The following is a 14,645-nucleotide window of genomic DNA, read 5'->3' as shown; positions in this document are numbered from 1 at the left end:
GTAGGAACAGAGGGTGATGGTTGAAGATTAAAAACCAAAAGAACTGCGGATGCTGTCAATCAATAACAAAAACAAAGTTGCTGGAAAAGCTCAGCAGGTCTGGCAGCATCTGTGGAGGAGAAAACAGAGTTGACGTTTTGTGTCCGGTGACCCTTCCTCAGATGGTTGAAGGTTGTTTCTTGGACTGGAGGGCACAAGGCATGATTAGTAAGTTTGTGGATGATTCAACATTAGGAGGTATTGTTGATAGTGAAGAAGGTTATTAAAAATTAGAGGGATCGTGATCACATGGAGAAATGGGCTGAGGATTGGCAAATGCAGTTCAATGCAGATCAGCGTGAGGTGTCGCACTTTGGAAAGTCAAACCAAGGTAGGACTTATACAGTAAACAGTAAGGTCGTGAGCAGTGTTGTGGAATAGAGGGACCTAGAATTACGTAGTTCATTGAAAGTGGCATCACAAGTGGCGAATTTGGTGAAGAAGGCATTTATCATGCTGGCCTTCATCAGTTGAGGCATTGAATGTAGGAGCTGGGGCATTACATTACAGTTGCATAAGTCGTTGGTGAGGCTGTACTTGGTGTATTGTGTACAGTTTTGGTCACCCTGCTATAGAAAAGACATAGTTAAACTGGTAAGTGTGCAAAGAAGATTTACAAGGATGTTGCCGGGACTAGTAGGCCTGAATTATAGGGTAGGACTTTATTCCTTGGAATGTAGAAGAATGTTGGGCCACCTTAGAGGTGTATCAAATCAAAAGGGCCATAGACAGGATGATTGCATATAGCCTTTATCCCAGGGATAGGGAATTGAAAACTAGTGGGCATAGGTTTAAGGTGAGAGGGGAAAGATTTAAGAAAGACCTGAGGGGTGTTTTTGGAATGGGCTGCCAGAGAAAGTGATTGCAGGTACAATTACAGTATTTAAAAAATAATTGGATAGGTGCATGTATGGGAAGGGTTTAGAGGAATATGGACCAAATGTGGGCAGTTGGAACTAGCTGAGTGGGCACCGTGGTCAGCAGGGACCGTTTGGACTGAAAGGCCTGTTTCCATGCTGTATTACTCTGACTCTAAAATATGTTGCTAGAGCATCAATGCCTAGAACCACTATCAAAATGCTTTAATGTAATTTGGTAGAGAGAGTCATCTAACAGTTATCACCTCTGCAACCATCTCCCTGATGCTTCTTTTGTTTTATCCCATGAGTATTGGTAGCCCTACCATTAAAGCTCTGTTCCAAAATCCAGATTACTCCTTACCTTAATACTTTTGCATGTGTTTATATTTTAGGAACCAAGTAATGCGGAAAAAACTGATACTTTTTTTCAAGAGGAGAAACCATGCTCGTAAACAGAGGGTATGCTGTAATTCTTGAATATTTTTAAAGATTAAAGATAAATGGCATTATGATAACACTACCCCTTCCAAGTTCCTATCCAAGCAGCTCATTATTCTGACTTGCAATGCATTGTAATATCTTCAGTGTTTCCTGGTCAAAATTCTGGAACTCCCTCTGTTTCAACACTGGGGGCATCTGGACACCCCATGGACTGTACCAGTTCAAGAAGGCAGCTCAACACCACCTTCTCCAGTGTAATAAAGGATATGTCTTTGTGACATGAATGATCATATTGAATGTTGGAACAGGCTTAAGGAGCTGATTGGCCAATCCCTGCTCCTAGTGTCTATGTTTTGAGACAATGATGAAAGACAAAGCAAGCTTCACAGCGACTGAAGACATTGTGGCTTTGTTTTTATTTGAGTGGATGTTATTGAGATTTCAGAGAGTAAGTTTTTTTACGTACTGAAGAAAATGTTCATCCTTTGCTTCCTGTGCTCACTAACAGCTTTCAGTAGTTTTCTATGAATCTACCCATGATTTCAGTGTGCAATTCCTAGTCCTGGATATTGATATTTTTCTGATCAAAGATGATGGAAAAGCTGATGGCTAATAACTTTAATGGTTTCCTAAGCAATCTAATTTTATTCTTTCTTCCCCTTCAGTAATTCTCTGTTTTACTTTTTACTGTCCCTCAATCCTGTTTGAGGTTTTGGTCTTTAAATTGAGTTAATCCATCTGCCGAAAATTAAATGAGGGCAGCAAAATGGGCCTACCCAGTGATATTCTCTCAATCTTCTGTAGCAAAATACCAATCTCCTAATCCTCAATGAATCATTCTCTTGGAGCATAAACCCACTGGTCTCGTACATTGCTGTAGCACCAGGCTGCCAGACTGTCTCTTAGTATTAATTGCACAATTCATTTGTGATGCCTGTTTTTTAGGAACAGAAGATCTGCCAGCGTTATGACCAGCTGATGGAGGTGTGGGAAAAAAAAGTTGAAAGAATAGAAAACAACCCCCGGCGTAAGGCCAAGGAGAGCAAGACCAGGGAATATTATGAGAAGCAGTTCCCTGAAATCCGGAAGCAAAGAGAACAGCAGGAACGATTTCAAAGGTAATGGTTAGGATCAAATTCTGCTCATGTTACTCATCCCTAGGTGGCCAGTATGGGAAAAGCAACCCAAAAACTCTACCAAATTACATTAAAGCATTTTGATAGTGGTTCAAGCAACAATATTTCTTGTGCCCACTCCCACATTCAGTCTCTACCCTCACACTGTTACTCTCTGCTTGGCTCAGACTTTCTCCCACATGGATAACTGGAGTTATGAGTAACTTAGGTTGGGCACAGCTGGAGTACTGTGTGCAGTCACCTCACTGTAGGAAGGATGTGATTGCACTGGAGGATTGAACAGGGGATTTGCCAGAATGTTGCCTGGCATGGAGCCTTTTAGCTATGATGAAAAGCTGGATAAGCTCAGGTTGTTTTCTTTAGAGCACAGAAGACTGAGAGGGGATCTGATAGATGCTTACAAGATTGAGAGGCATGGACAGAATAGATAGGAACAGCTGCTCCCCTTAATTAAAGGGTTTATCTCAACCTGATTGTTGTTTAAAATGAAAGACAGTCATAGAATCCCTACAATGTGGGGGATTTGAGGAAGGTTTTTTCACCCTGAAGCACTACCTGGGAGAACAGTTGAGATGGAAAATGTCAACCTTTTTAAAAAAAAGTGTGGGTCAGCAGTTGAAATGTTGTAGTATCCAGGGCTAGGAGCCTGGAGCTGGAAAGTGGGACCTGTTTTATTCACTCATGGGACGTGGACATCATTGACTGGCCCGCATTTTATTGCTGGTCCCTAGTTGCCCTTGAAAAGGTGGTGCTGAGCTGCCATCTTGAGCCACTGCATTCCGTGTGGTGTAGGTTGACCCACCGTGCCCTGAGAGAGCGACTTCCAGGATTTTGAAAGTGAAAGAACACAGATATATTTCCAAGTCAGGATGATGAGTGCCTTGGAGGGAAACTTGCAGGTAGTCATGGGTTTGAAAGGTGCTGTCTAAGATTCTTTAATGAATTTCTGCAGTGCACCTTGAACTAGTGGCGGCAGTGTGCTCGAACACATAAGAGGTCTGTTTATTAGTCTAGTAACAGCGGGGAAGAAATTTTCTTGAATCTGTTTGTACTTGTATTCAAACTTTTATATCATCTGCCCAATGGAAAAGAGTATGTTGGGTAGGAGGAGTCTTTGATTATGTTGGTTGATTTCCCAAAGCTGCAGCAAGTATTGATTATAGAATCCCTACAGTATGGAAACAGGCCCTTCGGCCCAACAAATCCACGCTGGCCATCAAAGTATCCCCCCCCCCAGACACTATGGACAATTTAGCACAGCCAGTCCACCCAGCCTGCACAGCTTTGGATTGTGGGAGGAAACTGGAGCATCCGGAGGAAACCCACACAGACGCAGGGAGAATGAGTAAACTCTCCACAGACAGTCGCCCAAGGGTGATATCGACCCTAGATCCCTGGTGCTTTGAGGCAGCAGTGCTACCTTTATTCATTCACGGATGAGGGCATCACTGGCTAGGCAGCATTTATTGCCCATCCCAAATTGCCCAGAGGGCAGTTAAGACTCAATGACATTGCCGTGTGTCTGGAGTCACATGTAGGCCAGACCAGGTAAGGATGGCAGTTTCCTTCCCTAAAGGGCGTTAGTGAACCAGATGTGTTTTTCTGAAAATCGACAATGGATTCGTGGTCATCATTAGATTCTTAACTCTGGATATTTATTGAATTCAAATTCCCCCATCTCCCTGGCAGGATTCAAACCCACATCTCTAGAACATTATCTGGTCTCAGGATTAACAGTCCAGCAATAATACCACTAGGCCCTTGTCTCCTCAAAGCCACTGAGCCACCATGTCGCCCCTTTTTTTTTCCTTAAAGCCCACACTGACCCTCAGCATCCCACCCAGACCCACCCCCCCAGTAACCTACCTAATCTACACATCCCTGAGCACTATGGGCAATTTGGCATGGCCAGTCCCCCTAGCCTGTACATCTTTGGACTGTGGGAAGAAACCAGAGGAAACCCACTCGGACATGGGAAGAACATGCAAACTCCACGCAGACAGTTGCCTGAGGGTGGAATCGAACCCGGGTTTCTGGAGCTATGAGGCAGCAGTACTAACCACTAAGCCAACTTGCAGCCCCCATGGAGTCAGTGGATGTAAAGCTGGTTTGCGTGATTAACTATGCTGTATTCGTAACTCTAGTTTCTTGCAGTCTTGGGAAAAGCAGTTCCCAAACCACGCTGTGATGCATCCAGGTAGAATGAGTCTTTGTGGACATGCCAAATTTCCTTAGCCACCTGAGGAAGTAGGTTTATGCTTTCTTTACCACCATGTCAAAGTGTGTGGACCAGGCAGGCTATTTGTGATCATCACTCCCCGGAACTTGACAGTGTCGACCATCTTCACCTCAGCACCATTGATGCATATAGGGGCGTGTTCTCCACTCTGCTTCCTGGAGCCAATCTACTTGTTTGCTTTGCTGACGTCAGTGGAATCATTGTCTTTACGTCATGACACTAGTGGGGAGTATTCCATCACACTACTGACTTGTGACTTGTGTCTTGTAGATATGGGCAGGCTTTGAAGAGTCAGGAGGTGAGTTACTTATTGCACTCCTAGCCTCCAACCTGCTTTCTTTTATTTTTCTTTCTTAATATAATGAGTCCACTTGAGCTTCTGGTCAGTGGCAACCCAAGGATGTTGATTGTGGCGTTTTCAGTGACAGTACAACATTGAATGACAAGGTGTGGTGATTTAGATTGTCTTGAATTGGAGATGGCCATTGCCTGGCATTTGTATGACATGAGCACTACTTGTCAGCCCAAGAGTTCGATCCCAGTCTCGGGCGATTGTCTGTGTGGAGTTTGCACATTCTCCCAGTCCAAAGATGTGCAAGGTAGGTGGATTGGCCATTTAAATTGCACATACTGTCTAGGGATTTTAGGTTAAGTGGGTTAGACTTGGGAGATCAGGGGTAGGATAATGGGTCCAAGAGGGATACTCTTCAGGCGGGTGGTTGGGACCTGTTGGGCTGAATGGCCTGTTTCCACGCTGTAGGGATTCTATGAAAATTTCTATCGTCCAGATCTTGTTGAATTTGCTCAGTGACTGCTTCAGTGTCCAAGGAATTTACGTACTTGTGATAAACATTTGCAATCATCTGTGAACCTCTCCACTTCTGATCTTTATGGAGGAAAGGCCTTTGATAAAACAACTGAAAATGGTTGAGCCTAGGACATGATTCTGAGGACCTCCTGTAGAGATGACCTGGAGCTGAGATGACTCACCATCATTAATCACGACCATCTCCCGATGTGCTAGGTATGACTCCAACCAGCGGAGAGTTGCATTGTATCATCACTGTTCATTCAATGATTAAGTAGCTTCAGAACAGTGTAGGTCATCTGAATTCCCTGTTATATAATCTCCAAAGAGGATTCCTTGAAGTGGATACTGCGATTTCAAAATAGACTAATGAGGAAAATACTAGATTTTCTTTATGCGTGAACAACCCATATTAACTTGGCTATGTTGTGTAATGTGTTGTTTATTACAGTTTAAAATATATCTGGTAAAATATGCAATTGCTTTCTTTTCAGAGTGGGACAGAGGGGAGCTGGGCTTCCAGCAACTATAGCGAGGAGTGAGCATGAGATTTCAGAAATTATCGATGGACTTTCTGAACAAGAGGTCAGGTGTTCCTTCGAGTCACTTTCACCCATTAGTAGAGAAACATCCTCCTATAATGTATTTTAAATAAGTGAAAGTGGAAATTATATAGAAGTAACAAAAGGGAACGTGAAAGGGGACAAAGATCATGGTCAGAAATTGTTGAATTTGATGTTATAATCAAAGGCTATAAAGAGTATAAGTGAAAGTGAGGTGCTGTTACAATGAACCTCATTGGAACACTACAGGAGCTTGAAGGTGCAGAGCTCAGTGTGAGAGCAAGATGGAAATTTAAGAGACAGTTGATTGGAAACTACACACTGGTGAACTGAACATTTAGCTTCCCCAGTGTAGATCAGAGCACACCTTGAGCAGGGAGTATTGTATGATAATCCTTAAAACAGTACAAGTAAATCACTGTTTCACTTCAGATGCTTTGGGGCATTTACTGTGAGAAGGAAAGTAAAAGGAGTGGTTGTTCCGCTTCCTGCACTTCTGTGGAAAGGTGTCATGGGCAGCAATGTTGATGTTGTATATGATGATGGAATTTCTCTGCCAGCTCCAGCATGATATTACTGCTAAACTTTTCCCTGCCCTACACTTTGAGCATTGTCCTGGGCCTCCTTCTCATGTAGCATGCTGGCCCACTCTTTGGTAATTTCCCATGGTCCCTCCTGTTATCATGCAAGTGCAAGAGATGGAATATCTGCCATCATACTTCCTCTGACTGCATTCTGCACATTCTTTCCAGGTGAAGCAGTAATTTACGTTATTTTTTTCAATTTAGTATGCTGTATTCACTGCTCAATGTTTTGGGAAGATCGGATGTTAAGTCCACTTCATGACCCTGAGCTTCCAATCGCTCGTCCTTTTTAATTTTTTTTCTTGATCTTACACTAATCTTTCTTTTGTCAGCCTCCCGTCTTCTTTCAGTGAAGCTTCTGGAGGAGCACCTTACCTTTCCATTAGACTGTGTGCAATTATGATTGCTGGTAATCAGTAATTGTTTTGTTATTTTTCTTAGGTTGTGTGTTCACTGTTGGTGGACCTTAAGCTACCAAGGACTACAAGCGTGGAGTAGCTAGATGCTTTGTGCATCTAATCATTAAGAAACAAAATAACCAATTTGAGATCAGGAAAGGGTATTGAATACAAAAGCAAAGTGTTGGAGAAACTCAGCCGGCCTGACAGCTTCTGTAGAGAAAGTAAAGCAGAATTACTGTTTTAACTTCAGTGACCACTCATCAGGACAGTCACTGGACTTGAAACCTCAACTCTGTTTCTCTCTCCACAAATGCTGCCAGACCAACTGAGTTTCTCCAGCACTTTGCTTTTGTTTCCAATTTTTAGCATATATAGTTTCTTTTGTTTTGTTGAGTGGGTATTGACCTTTTTTTAGTTATTTGTGATTAATCTATTCAGACATGCTTTTGACAAATATCTGGGACCTTCTAGCCCAGAGGTAGGGACACTATCACTGCACAAAAGCCTTCAAATAGGAAATAAAACATCTGAATGACAAACTACTAGGGTATCTGGCCAGTAAAATCCTTTGGATTGTTTATTGCAGAATAATGAGAAGCAGATGAGGCAACTTTCTGTGATTCCTCCAATGATGTATGACACAGAACAGCGAAGAGTGAAATTCTTGAATATGAATGGAGTAATGGATGATCCCATGAGAGTATATAAGGAACGGCAGTTCATAAACGTCTGGTCTGAGCATGAGAAGGAGATCTTCAAAGAGAAGTAATTATAGTCTGCTACCATTCTACATTGAACATGATAATTTTTTCTAGCAGTTTGAGTTATTCCTACATAAGACATAGGAGTGGAAGTAAGGCCATTTGGCCCATCAAGCCCACTCTGCCATTTAAATCATGGCTGGGCATTTCAACTCCAGTCTTGTGCAAGCACACCTTCAGACTGAATTGCTAGCAGGTTGTAGTCAGTTGCTGTAGATACTGTGCAACTGGGCTCTATATACGATGAATTAGATTGTTCCTGACAGGTTTAAGGCCAAATGTAATACACAGCAGTGTAGCAGTTCTTTTGTTATTCAACCTTTTATAGTGTTCCCAGTGCAAGTTAAAGCTGGTTCATCCAGTTAATCAATGATCATGGAGTTAAAGTTTGAGTAGATGGATGTCTGGGGATAAAGTTATAACCACTCAAAATTGATCTCTTTTAGAAGTAAAACATTAGCAACATGGGAGCTTTTAATGACATTGAAGTTGTAGCATGGAAACCATTTTATCAGTGACCTTAGAAAATCCTTATGGTTGGTTCACTTGTAAATATGTTGCCAGAACTGGCTGTGCCATCACTTTTGATGTTTTGTTCCCGTTTGACTTTTACACCAGTCAATTTAAATTGATTTGCGACAGAGGGATTAAGATGGTTTATGTACTTTTCTTGTTGGTGCAATATAATGACAACTCCAAGTTAATGAATAACTTACTTGAGCTTTCTACCAGACAGACTAAGGAGCTGAACCATTGAGCTTTTACCCTTCAGGTGATTGCGTTACTGATCAAAGACTTCTGTTTTCAATAGGTTTGTTCAACACCCAAAAAACTTTGGCTTGATAGCATCTTACCTGGAAAGAAAGGTAAGGCTTGTCATACACCAATTTTCTGAACAAAACATGTGAAATTTTCTTCTGCTTTTTCTTGTGTTATTCTCAACTGATTTACTTGAAAAGTCCATTTGCATAGCTCACCACAGTGAGTGAACCAATTGCTTGGTATAATACTCTGATATAAAATGCGTCAGATATGTTCACATTTGTTGAAATTTGTTATAACATGTTTTAATTCATCTTACCTAGATAAACTCACTTTCTCTCTATTGCTTGCCCTTTTTCTCCCTCACTTTATCTCTTTCTCATTCAGTGAAAGTTTAAAATGTTTACAAAGCTAAGCCTTATTATCCAGCTACAAATAGTATGCTTGTTGGAAATAGTATTGGTGGTATTGGATCAACTAAATTGGAACTCTGTATACCCTTTTGCTGGATCAACTGTGCTGACTAGTTTGCTTCAGTACTCATTTCTTTGGAAATGAGGAAGAAATTGGCATGATGTTACAACTGACATTTTTCATTTAAAAATGATAAGGTGTGTTGCAAAATTTGATCATTTGTGGCAGCAGTATCTGTGATATTTGCTGTTGCCTGTAGTGTTTTCAATTCACAGGCAGTTGGTGGTAATTGTGTAATGTTACAAAGAAAATCATCAAACTGTCTGTCTGACTCATTTGATTCTTTGGCGTGGGTGCTGGCTTTTCTCCCGCTTCCATGTGGTCTGTTTGAAGCAGAAGGGAAATTGACCTTCAGAATGTTTGAACAATCTGCATTCATTTGCTTAGACTAAGTCAAATACTTGGCCTGCAATTCTATCTTGATCAGTAGCCTGGAGACTGTTTAACAGCGGTGTCTTTGAATTAGAGGTTATTCCACGTTGTGGTTTGGAAAAAATCCCAGTATGTTTAAAGTTAACAATTAATGCTCAAACTTTGTAGCTGTGTGTCGCCCTGTTTGCTTGTTTCATTCTTTGTTAACTCATCTTCTATCAGGCTAACCTAAAGCTTGCCTTGTTTAAGATTGCACTGTCTTTTTCTTGGATTCAAGGTTGACAAAGGCTTTTTAGATGTAGACTGGTCAGTGTCCCTCATGTCCATGTGAAATTTAAGGTGTCAGATTTTGAAGTACTGCAGAGATTAAAATTAACCAGTGTGTACACACAGATGCAGACACATACACACCTTTAACCGTTGACTGATGAAGTCTGAAAAGCCCCTGGACTTGAGTTACTCATCCTAACTGCATAGATGCTCCCATGGGCATGCACTTGAATGACACTGGCATGATGAGTATGTAGAATGTTTATAGATATTTGAAAACACCGGTTGACTCTAAGAAGTATGAGGCTACTGAGTGAGGATGCAAATTGCAAACATTCTGCTGAATGAGTGGCTCAGTTGACTGAGCAGGAGCTGGTAGTGAGATTCATCACTATGCCAGTTTTGCCACTACACTGATGGAAGCATTAACGTTTGTATGAGAGAAACGAAAGTGATGGTGGTCTTTGGCACATCCAGTGGCAGATGGAATCTCATCACAGATCACGAGAAAGTTATACATGAAGCCCCTCACTCGATTGATCTTAATTTGCCCGTCTAGAATGATCTTTGGTTTCCCCATTACTACATCTGTTGTGAATCAGATTGACTTCAGAGAATTTCCCTCGAGTCTTACATCTGAGTAAACATTCAGTATTCTCGTTCTTTGCACAAAGATTTGCTGATGTTCTAAATTTTCCTTTTAGTAGTTTAAAACAAAGTTCATTTGACTTTATGTTGTATGTAATGTGCTTTTATAGATTAGTCTTTTCCATAACCCTCTGTCTCTCTTGTATCACTCTATAAGTTCAACTTTTGAATCTTTCCATTTCAATCTTGGTCCCCAATTTTGTGTCATGACTGAGACCTTGCCAACTGAGACTTGCGGTTAACTTTGAGATCCCTTTCTGTGCCACCTTAATTGTTAATGTTATTTGTGCCTTTGTAAGTAGAACTTGGGTGCAATGCTCAAATTGAAGTCTAGCCAGCTATTAAATATTTTGTTTGCAACATGATCTGACTCTTATTTTGATGTTCCAAAAGCAAAGTTCAATCCCCTGGTTTTGTTGGGTGCTGCTCTGCTTTGGCTGGATATCATGAACGTTCAGTTTACCAATATCCTTTACGTCTTTCAACTATATCCTTTCCACTTCAATTTCATTCCTGGAATACCAGTGTCACCCATATTTCCTGTTGATCCATATCTTTTGCATACATATTCATTTAATTGATTATTTTTCTGTTTACTCGTATATTATCCAACTTGTCTATATTCTCTAAGTTACCTTTGATCTACTCCTCCTAAATACTAAATTGTCTGTAACCATGACCAATTTGTTTTGAAGTTATGAAAAAATATTATTTATATCAATTTAGGAGGTAGTTGTGAAGTTTTTTATTACCAATCGGATGAATGTTTTCCTGACAGTTGAAAAAGCAAACATTTGACTTGCTTTACGTTCTGTATTTTAGCTGAGCAGAATGCCAATTTCAGTATTTCCTCTTTGTGTTGTGCAGTGTCAAGTGGAACCCAGCAGCACCCTAGACTGAGAACTGGGTCAAATTGAAGAATTATAATCTGAACCTGCTCACTCCATGTTTTAAGTGTTCCTATTGTACTTCCAACACACATGCAATTTCCCTCCAGTGCCCATCCTCAAATTACCGAGTCCAATGCAGCAGCTTCTTCCCATCTGCTATTTTAGCTATCTTACACTTAGCCAATTACCATCTTGAGCTTGGACCAGTTGCAGATATGTTGCATATCTAAAATTTGTAGTTGAATTTCAGACACTTGTAACTTCCTTTTCCAGAAAGTCTAAAAGTGAAGTAAGTTTTAACGTAGAGTCCACAGACTTTCCCTCTTGGAGTGGGCAGATAGGTGGCAGGTGAGATTAAATTCGGAGAAATGTGACAGGATGCATTTTGGTAAAAGAACACTGAAAGACAATGTAAAATAGATGTTAACATTCTAAAGGGGGTAGAGAGCAGAGAAGCCTGGGTGTATATACGTGCACAGATTATTGGAAGTTACAGGACAAGTAGAGAGAGCACCAAGTAAAGCACACAGTGTCGTTGGCTTTATTAATAGGAGCATAGAGTACAAGGAGGTGATGTTAAACTTGTATAAGATACTTGTTAGACCTCTGCTGGAGTACTGTCTTGGTGCCACAGTACAAGATGGATGTGAATGCATTGGGGAGAATAAAGAAGCTCTTTACAAGGATCGTTACAGACATAAGGAACTTTAGTGATGAGGATAGATTGAAGACATTGGGACTGCTCTCCTTGGAGAGAAAATGACGAAGAGGAGATCTGATGGAGGTTCTCAAAATCATGAATGGGCTGGATAGAGAAGATAGGGAAAAACTGTTACTGCTTGTAACAAGAACCAGAGGGCATAGATTTAAAGTGTTGTGCAAAAGAAGCATGGGTAAAGTGAGGTGAAGCTTTTTCACTCAGTAGTGATGTTGTGAATGCACTGCCTGGAAAGCAGGTTGATTTGAGTCACTCAAGAAAATCGGATGATCATTTTTATCCAAGTAATGTGTAAGGCTTTGAGTGAAAAATGAGGAAATTGGCAGTAGGCAATGATTCTCATATAATAAACCATTGTGCCTGCAGTGGGCCACATGCAGTCTCCTTTGTTATAACACTTCTGTGATTCAGTGAAAAGAAACCCTAAATTTTGCAACTTGGAATCTTAGAGTGCTCAAAAATAACCTTAGTAGTGACCATCAAGAAAGAAAAAAACTGCAATTCTTTCACATGAGCTATCAAGACTGAGGTTGACATCACCACGCTTAGTAAGGCCCACCTTTGTGGAGACGGGCAGCTGAAAAAAGAAGCAGGGGCTACACCTACTGGAAAAGGAAGACTGTAACAACATTTGTATCTGGTTTTGCTATCCCGAATAAGATCTTGGATGCTTGCCTAAACTCCACAATTGTACAATGCAAGGCTTATGACATTTCAGCATAATTAATATTGTCACTCTCAGTGGCATTTATGCCTTGACCCTTGACTCCCTTGATGATATAGAAAGCTCTGTTCTGACCTTGATGAATTCCTTATGGTATGCCAAAAAGAACAGTTAATCCTTCGTGGGGACTTCCCCTTCAGGGTTGATCACAATTCCAGTTAAAATCAATATAATTGGTGTCCCTGTCCTGACAAGGTGTATTCAGCATAGCACATTTTAGCACAAGCACCTCATCTGTGCAAAAGGACAAATATAAAACTAAATGGAAGCATCATAGATCAAGGCACTGGCACTAGCTGGGTTATGTCATTGTTTGAGTCAAAGACCTAAGTATGTGTGTATCACTCGATCCATGTGAGACAGATCATTGCCATATTCCATCAGTGATGAACATGTGCAAAGTACCAAGACCTAAAAATCCAATGGGTCAGAAGATCAATGCCACACAGGCAGCCCAACCAAAGAGAGAAATTCAAGAAAACCTTCGCACATCCAAGAGACCCTCTGTAATTATAGGCCTTCCAAAGGAACATATGTCATGGTTTTGGTTGACAGGCAAATGTGAAGACAGCACCAAAAGTGTTCATTACATTCATCAATCTGATCAGAGCATTTGTTTAAATAAATTGAGAAGTTCTGTAGATTGTTTTCCAGAATTTTAGGAATCCAAGAAACTTTATCCGAATCCTGCAACTTCTTCACTATGATATGTCTGCAGCCATCTCGAATGGGAGATCTAAAATAGACACCCTCAAACTCAGAGCTGCCATCAAAGAAGCTGATGTGAACTACCCCCCATACTTTTTACAAATGGCCTGAAACTGCCTAGTCACTATTGCCCACATCCTGTGCCAAAATAAATAAATAAATACTTTGCCTTCTGATTATTTGATTTTTTTTGTCTCATGTACCCAAGTACAGTGAAACATTTTGTCACACCTGTAGTGCAGGCAGATCATAATATGCAATGGGTTTAGACAGCGAGGTATACAAGGTTACAACTGCACGGGGAGTGCATAAAAACAAAATCAACATTAGATTTGAAACTAGAGAATTATTCAGCCGTCTTAATAGCAGCGGGAAAAAAATAGTTCCTGAGCCTGTTGATACACGTGCTTAAGCCTGATGAAAGAGGTTGGAAGACGTTTTAATTGAGGTGGGAGGGGTCTTTGGTTGCCTTTCCACAGCAACAAGTAGTGTAGATGGAGTCTTTGGATGAGAGGGTGATTTGCATGATAGTGTAGGCTGTGTTTACAACTTTGTATAGTTCTAACTGCCCTGGGCAGAGCAGTTTCCATACCAAGCCATGATAGACTCAGGTAGAATGCATTCTACAGTGCATCAGTAAAAGTTGGGAGTATCCTTTTGGACATGCTGAATTTCCTTAGCCTCCTGAGGAAGAAGAGATTTTGTTGTGCGTTCTTGATGTAGTATCGAAATGGGAGGACCAGGACAATTCGCTGTATCAAGTACCACCTGGGTGGAAAACTCCTTAACCTCCATTGTCTCCATGCCAAAATTAAACTGACCACCTTAGGTGAATCAGATCTTGGGTGTATGCAGATAACTACAGTGGTGTTGCCCAGTCTGTATAGCCCTGAAACCTTTTTTGGTCTTGCTTTCAATTCTGCATCCAAGAGACTTGCTGTGAGCTTAAATGTTGCTAGAATACATACCAGCCGATGCCTGATTAACTGATTATTTCATCTCCGATGTGTTGAAGGAGACACTGGAATATGTTTAGCACTTCCTATACCTCAGCAACTCTGTCTCTCAAAGCACCATCATTGAGAAGGTGATCCAGTACTGAATCAGCTCAGCCTGCTCCATATTACAGCACTGAGTGTTTGACAGCAAAGACTTCTTCAAGGCTGCAGAAGCCCTAGTGCAGGGAACAGTTGTCATCACTACATTCCTGTCGGGGCGAAAGCCTTGAATTATCAGTGACACGTAAC

At 41.1% G+C, this 14,645-nt stretch overlaps 1 protein-coding gene across 12 annotated transcripts in view; it reads left to right on the top strand.

The window, feature by feature from the left end:
- The window catches only part of ncor1 (nuclear receptor corepressor 1), a 382,757-nt gene that overhangs the window by 142,554 nt on the left and 225,558 nt on the right, over positions 1-14,645 (top strand). For all 12 annotated transcript variants that reach the window (XM_048557338.2, XM_048557340.2, XM_048557334.2 and 9 more), the window contains 5 exons: positions 1,292-1,358; positions 2,286-2,458; positions 6,018-6,108; positions 7,658-7,836; positions 8,644-8,698. In XM_048557338.2, the coding sequence (XP_048413295.1) occupies positions 1,292-1,358; positions 2,286-2,458; positions 6,018-6,108; positions 7,658-7,836; positions 8,644-8,698 (565 nt within the window). The remainder of the gene's footprint in view (positions 1-1,291; positions 1,359-2,285; positions 2,459-6,017; positions 6,109-7,657; positions 7,837-8,643; positions 8,699-14,645) is intronic.

Source organism: Stegostoma tigrinum, chromosome 27 (assembly GCF_030684315.1).
Source record: "Stegostoma tigrinum isolate sSteTig4 chromosome 27, sSteTig4.hap1, whole genome shotgun sequence".
Lineage (NCBI taxonomy): Eukaryota > Metazoa > Chordata > Chondrichthyes > Orectolobiformes > Stegostomatidae > Stegostoma > Stegostoma tigrinum.
The sequence above is the reverse complement of the archived record's forward strand: the minus strand, read 5'-3'. Positions and strand labels throughout refer to the sequence as shown.